The sequence below is a fragment of the Melanerpes formicivorus genome, unplaced genomic scaffold, assembly GCF_026170545.1.
Source record: "Melanerpes formicivorus ecotype bairdi unplaced genomic scaffold, bMelFor1.0.p_v2 SCAF_36, whole genome shotgun sequence".
Lineage (NCBI taxonomy): Eukaryota > Metazoa > Chordata > Aves > Piciformes > Picidae > Melanerpes > Melanerpes formicivorus.
The window spans coordinates 3,560,735-3,574,404 of record NW_027142388.1 but is presented as its reverse complement, the minus strand read 5'-3'; the positions used below and the strand labels follow the sequence as shown (position 1 = coordinate 3,574,404).

The window sequence follows — 13,670 nt, the reverse complement described above, 5'->3', positions numbered from 1 at the left end:
AAGGGCATAGTCTAGGAACATCTCTCTCTTTCCAAACTGGAGAAGCAAAACAGACAAGTCCATCACCCAGCTCTCAGGACTTCACTCGGCAGCTTTCTGCCTGCAGAATAGTTTTTGTCAGGCTGAGAGCACTGACTGATCCTGGGGTGCAGGGCACTCAGTGTATCATGTTGCATGCTCCACTGTGTGTGCTGAGGGGCTGAGAGCTCACTTCAGACCTTATTCATCTGGATGAGGCAGGCAGCTGAGAGGCTGTGGAGCAAAATGGCCTTACAGATTCTGTCAGAGCATGACTGCAGTACGTGACCAGAGACGCTGCTGTCACTCTCCCTAACTCTCCCTGGCAGGGCTAAGCAGGAGTGAGCCTGAACTCCTTGTCTTTTTCTCCCATAAAAAAGGAAGTGTATAATGAGATTGTTTTTATATCATTTGACAGCAAATGCAGCTGGATCCCCACAAGCTGGAGATAGGTGGTAAACTCGACCTGTTCAGCAGACCTCCCGCGCCTGGAGTGTTTCCAGGCTTCCATTATCCACAGGATCTTGCCAGGCCTCTGTTTTCTACCACAGGTAAGGGGGAAGCTCAAAAAAACAAACCCAAACCCCCAGTCAATATATGCTACATCTAGCAGCTACACATGCTTCAAAACGTGAAGCAGGCAAGCTGGTTCATAGGGATGTGGAGGCACCGGTGACTGTTGTGACTGGGGCTCTCATAGCTGCTGGGCTGGGCAGGATCCTCTGCACATCACCAGGCTGCTGCAATTGGCTCTGACATTCGTGTCTGTGCAGCTGGTTCTTATGTATCTGATTAATAGGCTATAGCGTGATTTTTAAAAGTGATTTTGACAAAACACTTGAAAATGTTTCCATTGCAGAGGATTAGAAGTGGCTCCAGTCTCTTTCTTGCTTTTCTATTTGCCATGGTGTTTTTCTCAGCTCCTCCACTCACCAAGATTCTGTTTGCTTTCTAAAAACAAGGGGGGGTTTGTAAAAGGAATACTTCAATAACAGCATTGAAAATACCACAGAAGGTGTATTTGTGTTTAGTTTTTAAATACACAATCCCCTGTGTGTTTTGAAGTCTGGCAATCTCCAAGCCTTAAAATGGCATATTGAATTTTAAATAATTAAATAAATTAAATACAGTTTACATTGATCAGTTGCTTTCCAATCTGTTGGAGAAGTAATTACAATTAATGCAATTACCAAAGTGCAGCGAGCTTCACTGCAGTGTTCTTGGTGGCTCTGACCATGAGAGACTGCACCATTCTGGCTTTGGAGGTCACTGGTGCAATTATTGTTGATTTCCATCTACCAAAGGTTGGTTTTGATCTCTTACCAGGGATTAATTTTCCCCCTGGACTTTTTCAGATCTTCTTTTCTGTGTCTTAAGATGCCAGAGTGTGCCTTCTGTATGTTATTAATTGGCAATTAATGACATTTTCTTTCTAACTTTACACTGATTTTATGCAACATTGAGCTCTCATTCTGCCTCAGCACAGACATGGTCATACTCAGCCTTGGTTCAACCCTGTGGAAATGAACAAGGTTAGGAGTATCAGCAATTTTGTCCCAAAACTGACAGAAAAGCAGCTGATGAGAGAATCAAGCTGAAACCTCTGTGAGAACTGAGATAGCCTTCAGGAACTCCACTGGTGGTTCAGTTTGTCGTTCTGCCCTTATCTGTGGATGGAAATTCTTAACCATCAAATATTTTTCCACCACATCTATTCAGCGCTGATAGCAGCTGCACACTGTAGAATGTTACCCCATATTTTGGTCTCTGTAAAGGTACTTTGATGATACAAGACCAAGATATTTATTGCATCTGTTTGGATGCATAAGCACAGCTGATTTACAAACCTCTGGCTGTTTTTCTGTGGTAGCTGTTTCCTTATCACTGTCTGCAGTCTGTCCTGTGTTGCGATTACAAAAGTATTTTTTGGTGTGTGGCTCTGCTTCTGAGGGCTGCATTGGGCAGAGCTTACCCTACCAGCCAGAAAAGCACGAGTCCACTTGCTATCTTGGCTTCTCCTTTGCAAGCGTGGCTTGTTCCTCCATTCATAAAAGCAAGAGGGGAAATAATATGGAATAGATACATTAAAGCAGACAAATTAATAGAAAACTTTCACTGGAGATAAACAACCTTAGAGCAACTTGCCCATGAGTATATTAATCACAAGTGCCATCAGACAGTAAATCTGGGTAAAGAGTGCTATCAAGGTGAACAAACACTGCAGCAGTAATACAGAGATGAATAAATCTCTTACCCTGCAATATCCCAGGCATTCTTTTCACCTTATCGAACAAGCGTGCAGCTGATGTGAATCATTGGTTCTGCTGCATTGCCTGGTTACTGTGGGAGACATAAGTTATCTTAGGGCCACCTGTCTTCAGGAGGGATGTTCAGCTGCCTGGCAGACGCTATATTTAATAACTCCCTGACAGGCTGCAGTGCCACTCCTGGCTTTCTCTGGAGGATTTTTTATTATCAGCCCGTGTAGTCGAGTTTGTAAGCCGTCTCCTTTGAAGAAATCACCCATCCATTATACACCTTCTGAAATCTTAAAGGATTAGAAAGATGACAGTCTCCATCCATCTTGAAGCATTGGAGCAGTCAGAATGTTTATAGATAACTTCAGGTCTCATTGCTGTGGTCTCTCTCAAGTTTCCTCAACTCATTTTCTGGCTGCTTAGGTTTGTGGTGCCCAAGCTGGTGAGGGACACGCAGTGCTGTCTCCCCCTCCAGTTTTATAGTCTGCTCAGGTTCTGGACACATGAGTGCATTTTATAGCGACCATCTGTTTGTGGGCTCTGTCACCATCGAAGACCAGGTCAGGGACTGACCAGTACCTCCACAAAACACTGTTTCAGTTGTGTTTGGGAAGCAGTGTTTCCTGTATTTTAATTTCTTCCCTCCATTTCCCTCCACTGTTGTTGTGACCTTCTGTAGCGTTATCAGCACTGAGGATATGTGGTAGAAACGTGCATCTGATGTGGTTGGAGATAAGGGGCAGGAACTTACCAGAGCAGGTCTGTTGCTGATGGGAATCATTCATAAGGGCCACAGATGAGGCAGAAGTATTTGTCATGAAGGTAACAGAAGAGGTAGAGTGGCAGGTTCTGTAATAGAAAGTATCACTTTAGAAAGCAGTGACTGGGTGAGGAGCCCATGTTCATGCCCACTATGGCTGCTCATGTTTGCTAGAGTTGACTTGTTACTCTTCCCAGTATTAAGAGAAGTTAACTTTTACCATCAAAATACACAAGACAAGAGCACTGAAAAGCATTCTTTAGGTGTTCATCTATTTTGCACATGACTTAACATGTCCTTGGGAAAGTGCTGCTTCTGTCATCCTGTGGAATTACTGTTTTCTAACAAAACGAGACAGTTAACACACAGGCATGGCAGGTCTTGCTTTCTGCAAAGGAGGCTCAAGTTGTATTTGCATCCAGCCAGCATCTGAAAGTCACAATAGTTGTTAATTCCACTCTGTCTGCAGTAATGGAAGCACTAGCAGGAGGAGGCACAGAAAGGACATTCACAGAGTAAATGGCTGGAGAGGGCTGGTCTTGTCAGTGTAGTGCCAAAGCCAAAGAAACATTTTCTCACACACATCTGAATATTCAAAAGCTGATCTTGGATGCATCCTGAAAACGGTCTATGCTAATCTTAGGGGTCAAAAGCCATGCCCATGAGATTGCCCAAACACACCATCGTTTGTAGGACACGTGGGAGTTTATGTTCCCCCTAATGCCATAGATCCAGTAGCAGGTGACACCACTGCTTTTCACACTGCAGTTGCAAGCTCATTCTGGTTCATCTGCATCTGCCTGCAAAGGAAGCAAATCTCTATTTTCTGCTGTGGAAAGAGAGCAGAATTATCTGCATGGGCCTGGTCCACCTTGAAATACAGGGCAGACCATCTCATTTCAGCCCATTCTTGCCCCTTGCCTCAGCCTGTTGTAATCTAGTGTGCTCAGCAGTGTTCCTTTCCCGTGAGGCAGCATGGCACTCTGTCAATGAGCAGTGTCTAGGAAAGGGTGAAAAATACTGCAGGGGGAGCCTAGGGATGCAGAGACAGATGTGAGAGCGTCGGTGGAGCTCTCCTGGGAGAGGCATGATTGATGTTCCCTGCATGCCTGTCATTAACCAGTGTTTCATATAGACCTCCAATCAGTCACTTCCGAGCACCTTCTGTCTGGGCCCATAACCTGGGCTGACCCTTTTTAATGTAAACACAGTGTAATGGCTGACAGTGCCAGACAAAGAGATTCACTTCCTGATCTCTACAGGTGAACAGCAATGCTCAGAGCAAGGTCTTCTCCTGCTTCCTAGTGCCACAGACTCCTTTAAAGGGCACTCAGAGAAATCCTGCCAGTAGCTCACTCAGCTGGCAATTGGCATCTTTCCCTGCCTTTGCTATGTTCAAGTCTGGCCTGTGCCTTTGCATCTGGTTCTTGAGTGTGATGCCCAGGACCTCTGCATATGCAAGCAGTCACTTGCCACTGAGCTAAAAGGGGACCTTGTTCTCACAGGTGCAACACATCCAGCCACCACCCCTTTTGGTCCTTCACCTCACCACAGCAGTTTCCTGCCTACTAACCACTTGGCAGGTAAGTGTAAGTAAACCCTGCCTTCACCTTTATTCCTGGCTTTCCAGTGTGGTCCTGCCTTGAGGCACTGTAGCATTAGGGGAGGGAGAGGCTTAAATTGTCTCAAGAGACAGAGCTAGCCAGCTTCTCACCATGCCTGCTTCCCAGCACATCCTCTCTGCTGTCCTCCAAAGGAAGGGGGCAGGATTAGCAGACCCTCCCCTCCAAGAGAAGAGGGCAATGCAGAGCAAGCAAGTCTGTCCTTGCTGGGACACTGCATGCTGCACAGGAGCTGAAATGCACCTGTAGAGCTTTTCTGTGCTCTAAATGTGCCTAAGGAAATGGGGGATATTTATGCAGAGGTACCTCAAACAAACCACAGCTTAAATTGGGCTCCTCCCATAACATTTCCCACCTATGGAATTTCTTGGCTAGGTTCTTTATTAAAGTTCAGTGAACAGTTCCTGGCAAATAGCTGCTCTGCACATTTTGCCAGCCTTTCACTTTCCTAATTGGCAGTAAGTAGAGCCTGATTTTCTCAAATTTTCTCATTTTAGAAGCTCACAAGCAGCTCATTGCCAATTGAAGTTCAAGCTCTGTTGATTAATGTTTTAGTAACACTCATCCAATCAGTAAATGTGGCATGCCACATGACCTAATAGATTTTTTTCTGTTACAAATACCCAGATATACATCAATTCCTGAACATTCTGTCAAAATCAACTCTATGTCTGCAGAGTCACTTGACTGTTTAATATCAAAGGGGAAGGGCAAGAACAGCTGTTTAAAAATAAACAAATAAGGACACAGCTGTTTGCTCAAAGATCCAAGCTATTTGTGCTGTCTGCCTTGATCTTTAAAACATAAGGATATCCGTGAGGAGACGGAGAGCAACACACCTCCTGTAACATGTCAAGTAAAAGATTTAAAAGGGACGGTCAAAAAGCCAGTGGGCAGAAGGAGGAGTCGGTTAGAGGTGACTAGTAGGAGAGAAAACAAGTACACTGGTACAGTTTAACCTAGAGCCATCTCCAGAGTGCAGAAACCTAAGTCAGGATGTATCTGCTCAGAGAGGAACCTTCTGAGGACGGTTGCCTTTAATGGAAAAAATAGGGCTTCCTATCAACCAAGTGCCAGTAGCCAAGTAGTTGGATACATGACTATGAAAGGGAAGTCTTCTTTTGCCTTGAGGCATACAGGACTCCTGTCCCCTTTTCGTAGTAGCTCCTTAGCCTACACTATCATTTCCACCACCACCAGGATGAGGGAAGCTATTATGGGAGAGGATTTTGGCACATGTTTAATTGGTGTAAGGATGGATGCCCGTAGCAATCAGGACTGTCTCCGTGCACAAAGAGGGTAGGAAGCTGTGTACAGAAACATGCCTGAAACAATGCATCCCTTCAATATGCTGACCAAGGAGCCTGCCGAGGTTCTTCTTTCAAGGCAATTGCACCACTTCTACTATTAGTACTGATAAGGAAGGAGAGTTACAGCACAGCAGCAGCCACCCTAATTTCAACTATTAGACCTTCATTTCTAGCTCCCCTCTGACTGGCATACAAAAGTTTATCACAGCACCTGTTTGCAGAGTGAGCACTGAATCCCTTCTCCATTTTAACGTGATGGGAATTTTCTGTGCAAAGAACCTTGCAATGAGAAGGATCAGCTTAAAGTCTGGCCTAATCCTACTTGGATTCAGACCGTTAAGAAGGGGAGGGGTGTGTTTCATTCTCCAACATTCTTGGCTAAATGCCTGCTAAATCCCTGTTTGCCTTTCCAGATCCATTTAGCAGGTCAAGCACCTTCAGCGGCCTTGGGAACTTAGGCAGCAATGCCTTTGGAGGATTAGGCAGTCATGCTCTGAGTAAGTACTGGCTGGGTTACTGCAGACAAACATCCCTTCCAGAAAAGCCACATGCTAATATTTACAGCAGCTGGTGGTAGTTTTTAAAGAAGTTTAATTCCTAACCTCCATTCTCCTATCTGAAAACACTGCACCTAAGATCTCCAGGTCTCTGCGGTGGGAGCTTTTCTGCATGTCACAGACAATCACTAGCTGTGCTCTGGGTCTCCTCACTGATGAAGGTTGGTACCTTGTGTGCTCCTAGAGGTGCAAGAGCTACAGGACCCCACTGAGCTCTGGGACCCTATGGGCATCTAAAGTAACACCCTTCAACAGCGAAGATGCGTCGTGGAACAGCTATTGATGCTTCTCCCAGTTGAGCACATAGACTTCCTCTGTAACTATTGTATGAAGTTTCAAATACCTGTATACAATTATTTTATGTCAAAACCACCTTACCTTTAGGCAAGACATGCTTGAGAGCCACACATAAGAAAGCATGCTTTTGCATCTCATGGTGCAACAGGAATCAGCTGAAGATTGATGGAGGAAAATCAAGTGACTGTTCTGAAAAGCCTACAGCCAACCTCTCTTTTTATACACACACACACACACCACCAAACAGTCTGGTTTCTTTAACTAAAAGGTCCCTGAATCATCAGCTGCAGGCAGCCAATTGCTTGTAAACTACCCACAAATAAAAGTTTCTGCCAGTGAGAGGAGCTGAGGAAAAATATTGGTTTTGTGCAGGCACCCTTGCTGGGGTGGGAGGAGAAGAGGAGCTGGGTGTTTCCAGTCATCTCGGAGTTATTCAGATGTGTAGTTAAAGCTTCCTCCACCAACAGCCTTAAAAGAGCTGGTGGATCTTAAACCCAGTGTTGGAGGTATCTGTGTCCACCTTGGAGTAGCTCCCTCTCACCATTAGCTCCAGATTAACAAGCCTTGAAAAAGCAGTTCTGGCAGTGGTTAGCATTGTGAAGAACGTGTATGGAGTTATTTGGGCTGAACTATTTTTAACTCTTCCTCCACCTGCCCTTATTTTAGCTCACAACAACATTTTTACTCACAAAGATGGCCCAAACCTGCAGAATTTCAACAATCCCCACGAGCCATGGAACAGACTCCATCGGACACCACCGTCCTTCCCAACGCCTCCCCAGTGGCCCAAGCCCACCGATTCTGAGCGAAGCTCTTCAGTGACGAACCACGAGAGAGACAGAGAGCGGGAGCGAGAGCCCGAGAAGAGAGATCTTCCTCTGAATAAAGAAGACAGAGACAAAGAGAGGTAAGCAGGCTGTGCTTCTGAGCACCTTCTTCCGGCCGCCTTTTGCCTCTGTACTTTTTTGATCGTAAAATAATTTCAGAGCAAAGCATTGCTTGTCTCTGAGCAGCAGCTGGTAGGCCTCAGATAAGCACAAGTACTACCAGCAGCACCAAAAATAAACCCCTTCTTTGCCTTTTAGAATTTGTCCTCTGTGGAAATCTGGCAAGCCAGTCCCTGCTAGTAGGTTAATAAAAAGCACCAGGCTGAGGAAATGAGAATGTCACTGCGTTCCCAGGGCGTACTGGGCCGTTTGCAGTGCAACTGCTGTAAGATTGCTGTATATTCTGACATGGTGTGATGGGTCCTTTGGAGACAGTCATAGTTCTCATTAATGTACAGATACGCTGATGAATTCAAATGTTGGCTGGGCATTAACGAGATAAAAATGCAAATGCCTGTATCTGGACCAATGTGCATGAATCTATTAGCAAAAGTGGGGTTTAAAAACTGCCTTATAGACAAACCCTTAATAATGGTGACAGGACTGTGTCACTTAGGCTATAGATACTTCATTAGCTTCCAGTTATGTGATTCTGAAGCTGTAAAGCTCTTATTATTTCAGAGCCCAGGTGTCTCCAGCAGGCTACTTCTTTGTAGGCAATAACAGCCTGCAAGTCTTAGATTTATCTAGTGATAGGGGTTCATAGTTTGTCTGGAGTGCTTTGAACAAGATCCTCAGGCAGTGCCTGTGGGCAAGACTATATGGAAGCAATAGGCTCAAAATCACCTTCCTTTGAGTGTTAAATTGCCTGACACCCGTGCATGGATAGTCATTCGGATAGAAAGCTTCCTTCTTGGCTTTAGTGCAATTCATTTGCAAATCAAGGTTATTTTACTCTCAAGAGTGCTCACACAAGGGTTAACATCTCTATTACATTTCTATTACTTCAGTCCCCAGCATCCCTGTTTGGAAATGGTTTTAATAAACCACATCCTTGACCAGCAATCAGGACTACTGCAGAGGAAGAAATCTGGGTTAGCAAATGTAATCATAAAGGATACTCACAGAACTCCCCAAAACGTCTCCAGCTTTCAGCACTCAGGTCTTAAAGCTCTCAAAAGCAAACCTGTCATAAAATTTGGGCATCAGTGAGCCTCTCAGCTGCATAATGCAGTTCCCTCAATCACAACATAGTACTTTGCATTTGGAGTGTCTCTCATTCAGAGCAAAGTGCTTGTAAAAGGTGAGCATTATTTATCCCACTCTTAAAGAGGTGGGAGTAACTGTGACTAATTGGCTTGCTCAGAGGTAGAGGTGTAGTCAGAAATACAAACCCTCACACCTCTCTTTCTAAACCATGGCCATTGTCATCAAACCCCTTGTTCATCGTGGCAGGCCCTCTTGAAACACAGGTCAATTACTCAGTTCCATGGCTTATTCAAGGATGTTTATAACTTGAGCACCTGACTTACCTGCCAGAACTGCCAACAACAACTCTCCTGCAGCTTCATAGGAAAATAAGCATCCTGTATGCAGCTCCTTCACAAGACAGCCTTGTCGACTGGAAGTGGCCAGTCAACAAGGCTGTCTTGTAAAGGAGCTGCACACATTTCTTTAGGCTTGTGCTTTGTGTGCCTAGATCTATGTTTTAGGAAATGAACCCGAGTTAAGAGTGTACAGCCAAGATCATTGGCAGCAAGATGTACTTAAGTGCACACGATAAGCATCTTTGGAAAAAAAGATTAAGCTGTCTGCCTTTCTCAGTGAAGTCTCTTTAGGGTGAATACACTGTTCTTTCAAATGCACCCCCGATTTAGTCCCCAGATTTGTGGGCAGTCAACATACTCATCTGTGCGGTACACAAAGGCAGGTAGTGCATGTCTGTTAGTGCAGCATCACAGCTATAGCTGCTGCCATTTTTTGAGCAATCTGGAATGGCACAACTAGACACAGCACGGTGCATGTCCAACATCACATGTCTGTTCACACAAAGCCCTCTCTTTTTACAGAGACCTCATGGACAAAAACAGACACTCAAACAGATCCTCACCGGCATCGGCTCCAGTGACGCACCAGATAAGCAATCTCATCCGCAGCAACAGCCAAGCCTCCAGTGACCCCATCAGGCAGGTTAGCCTTGGTGAAAGGGACAGGTCCAAAGAACCCGAGCGAGAGCACCCTGACCGCCTGAGAGAGCCGCCCATAGCAGAACACAAGATTAAAGAGAGCCGTTCCCCAGTGAAGGAAACTCCAAGCCATGATAAGAGACCCTCTGAGGACAACACAAAGCCAGTAATCCAGTCTGTATCTCCATACAGCAAACCTGCACTAAGCGAGAGCTTGAAGCTTACCAACCTAATGAGCAAGGACATGGAGAGAAAGACAGAGCTTCCCAGCGACCTCCAGAAGATTAAGAACGACATCAAAGTCAAAGAGGAGAGGAAGGAAGATAGTGATGTGCTTGTGGTAGGGTCTGAGCCTTCCCAGCACTCCCGATCAGTGGACCATCCCCCACCACCTACTTTGCACGGATTATCATTGCCTCACTCAATGGCTGCCTCTATGCCCATCTCCATGGGCAGCGTGCACCAGATGAACAACATGAATGTTCTGGACCGCAGCAGAATGATGACCCCACTGATAGGAATGAATCCCTTGTCAGGAAGAGAGAGGCTGCCACATCCTGGATTTTCATGGGACCCAATGAGGGACCCGTTGCGAGATGCCTACCGGAGCTTAGACCTGCACCGTCGAATGGACTTCCAGCTCCGGACAGATCCCATCCATAGGTTCCCCACCACCTCTGGGTTTTACGACCACGAGCGTTCTTACAGAGACAGGGAGCCACATGACTATAACCATGAAAACCTTCTTGAGGCCCGCCGAGAGCAGGAGCGGTTGCGGCAAGTGGAGGAGAGAGAGCGCTTGCACTTACGGGAAGAACTTGAGCGTGCCAGAATGCACCACTTGCACTCGTCCCCCATCGAAAGTCACCTGGCACACGTGCCATCCTTCATGCCTCATTTAAGCGGGATGCATTACCCCAGACTGAGTCCATCCACTGCCATGCACAACGGGATTTTAAATAGGAACCCGCCGACCGCAGCGCTGAGCGCCCCGCCGCCTCTTGTACCAGCGAGCAGCACCAGACCTGCCTCCCCACGCAGGACTACTCCACTCACAAACTCAGAGTCCAGGGACTACTCCCCCTCTAGGAACCCCAAAGAAGTAGAGGCACGATAGTCCCCGACATTGAATTTTAAACACCCGCCTGTACATAAAAACAAACAAGCAAACAAACAAAAACAAACAAACAAAAGCAAACAAAACAGGAGACAAGAAAGACAAGAAAAGAAAAACCAACACAAAAACAAAACAGGAAGAAAAAAAAAAACCCTACAGGAAAAAAACAACAAAAAAACAAAAACCAACAACAAAATAAAAACAAACAACAAAAAAAACCTTTTACAAAATGCACTGCTGTAAACTTTTTTTTGTTTTGTTTTTAATGTAAAATTTGTAGAAGTTAAGCACATTTCCATAAATAACGGGGGTCGGGGGTGGGGGATGCAGACTTTCCAACAAGAAGGTTGCTGAGAACGGGAATTTAATATATAGGTATTGATTTTTTGGTTTTGGGTTTTTTGTTGTCGTTTTGTTTTTTTTCGTTTCTGTGCTTAAAAAAAAAAAAACCAAAAAACTGAAAAAGGCAAAAAAAAAAGGCAAAAAAAAAAAGAAAAAAAAAAAGAAGAAAAGTGAGTTTAAAAAAAAAAAAACCAACTCTCTCAAGTTTGTACATTTTTTCCCAAATGTGAGAAACCTTTTTAATGGATTTGTATTTTTTTTAATTTTTGTGCTCTTTCTTCACTTCGAGAGGAAGAAATTTTTTGCTTTTGGTTTTTAGTTCAATTTGCATTTTAAAAGGCCTCAGATCCTTAAGGAGGAGAAGAAAAAAAAAAATAAAAAAATAAATGAATAAACTACCCAGGGGTTTCTTAAAAGTATTATTTATGGAAATACTGTAGTTTTACAGTCCACTGTGAGGTTCCCTTCTGAGGCCAACTGATCGCTTACCTTGGTACTTTGGAACCGGAGTTACAGATATATATTAAAATATTAATAATAATAATAATAATAATAATGATGATGGTGATGATGATGATGTACAAAACTGTTTGGTTTTTTGCCTTATTATATTATGCAGAAATTTAAGAGGAATTTTTTTTGACTTCTTGTTTTAAACAAAAAAAAAAAAACGGAGAAAGAAAAACAAACAAACAAAAAAAACCACAAAAAAAAACAACCAACCAAACAAAAAAAAAAAAAGGTAAAAACAACAAACTCTGTAAATATTCTGTTAATATAAATGTACACCAATATTAAATTCTTAACATAGGTAGACTTTATAAAAATGGTTTCTAGAACCACTCTGGTTATTTGTTAACATGGTTACAACTCATACTCTCGTCACAGTCAGAAAATTCACACTCAGAAAGCTAAGCACGGCATATATATACTTCAACTATGCAAGAACTCGGAGGCAGGTCTTAGTGGATGTTGGGGGGAGGAAGGTTTAAATAAAAATATTAAAAAAAAAAAACACAAAAACAACAAAACCAACGACAAAAAAACAAACAAACCACAAAACAGACAAAAAAAAAACCAACCAAACCAAACCACCTACATTTAAAAAAAAAAACCCAACCCAAAAACAACCAACTCGCAACTATGGAGACAGAATGGATGTGGAATGGGACTGGGAAGAAGGATGCTTGTGTTTTAACAAAAAGAAACAAAAAGAGACTGACTTTTTTTTGTGCAAACACAAAGGACAGTTCGTGGAGGAAAGAGAGAGAGAGAGAGAGAGAGAGAGAGACACAGACACACGCTCCTGGAAGGGAATTTTGGTTTCCTACTTTTCAAGCTGGCAAAAGCAGATAGAACTGGCACAGTACCATGCGGCAGACCCTTTCCTTAGGTTTTTGTTTGGGTTTTTTTTTTTTCCTTTTTATTTTTTTCCTCCTTTTTTTAATTTTTTTTCCTTTTTATGTTCTCTTATTTTTTTTTCTTTTGTTGTTTTGGTTTTTTTTGTGTTGTGGGCAGGATCGCTGGCAAGCAAGGACAATTTTCCGTGGACCCCTTGTGCTAATTGTGCAGTGTTCTTATTGGAATCTGTATACAAGACAAAGTAGAATTTTAGGAGTGCAAAAAAAAAAAACAACAAAAACAACAAAAAAAAAGAAGTCTAATGGTTGATTTAAAAAAAAAATAAAAAAAATAAATTCTGATATATTATCTATAGTACATGAAGACCATAAGCAAATGTTTGTTTCAGTGTGGTTCTGCCTTGAACTGCTTTTTGGCATGATTTCTTTTTTATTTCCGATTTTACTTTTCATCCATATGTAAATTTTGCCATGTTTTACTTGCTGTACCATCCCCCCCTCCCTTATTTTATTTTTCAGTGTCCATGTTTTATATATCCTGGGCTTTTTCTCTCTAGTTAATTCAGCCATCCGCTACTATTTTCTTGGCTCTGTAACTCTTGTTTCCCCCACCCCCCCCCCGCCCCGCCCCCATCCTCCCCCCTGCACCCCCTGTAATTTTAAACATTCAGTTTCCTTGTAGATCAATGAAGATAAATACAACATTGATTTTGGATGAAAAAGGTAGTTGAGTGTTTGTGTGTCCTAGCAGCCAGTGCTGTTGACTTCAGGCTAATGGTTTATTGACGGTGGTACACTGGCGGCTGGGAGGAGGCAGCCAGCAACTGGTGAAGGGCTTGGTGCTGGAGGGATTTTACTTGGCTTGTGAATCTTTCTCAGCTGAAGGAATCTGGCCCATCAAAGGCTCCAGGGGTGATGGCTGTGGTGGTCAGGGCCTGGGGAGGAGAGGGGTGCTCCCCAGCTCTTCAGTAGCTCTCCCACCCCATGGCCCTGGGCACAGGGGACACCTCAGGCA

At 43.8% G+C, this 13,670-nt stretch overlaps 1 protein-coding gene across 17 annotated transcripts in view; it reads left to right on the top strand.

Moving 5' to 3' along the window:
- FBRSL1 (fibrosin like 1) overlaps positions 1-13,377 on the top strand; it is a 563,615-nt gene extending 550,238 nt beyond the window's left edge. For 14 of the 17 annotated variants that reach the window (XM_068157346.1, XM_068157347.1, XM_068157356.1 and 11 more), the window contains 5 exons: positions 437-569; positions 4,542-4,619; positions 6,382-6,465; positions 7,489-7,729; positions 9,719-13,377. In XM_068157346.1, coding sequence (XP_068013447.1) covers positions 437-569; positions 4,542-4,619; positions 6,382-6,465; positions 7,489-7,729; positions 9,719-10,952 — 1,770 coding nt within the window. In that variant the 3' untranslated portion in view covers positions 10,953-13,377. The remainder of the gene's footprint in view (positions 1-436; positions 570-4,541; positions 4,620-6,381; positions 6,466-7,488; positions 7,730-9,718) is intronic. The other 3 variants (XM_068157355.1, XM_068157353.1, XM_068157360.1) reach the window with 3 other exon arrangements.
- Positions 13,378-13,670: the final 293 nt, after the last annotated feature.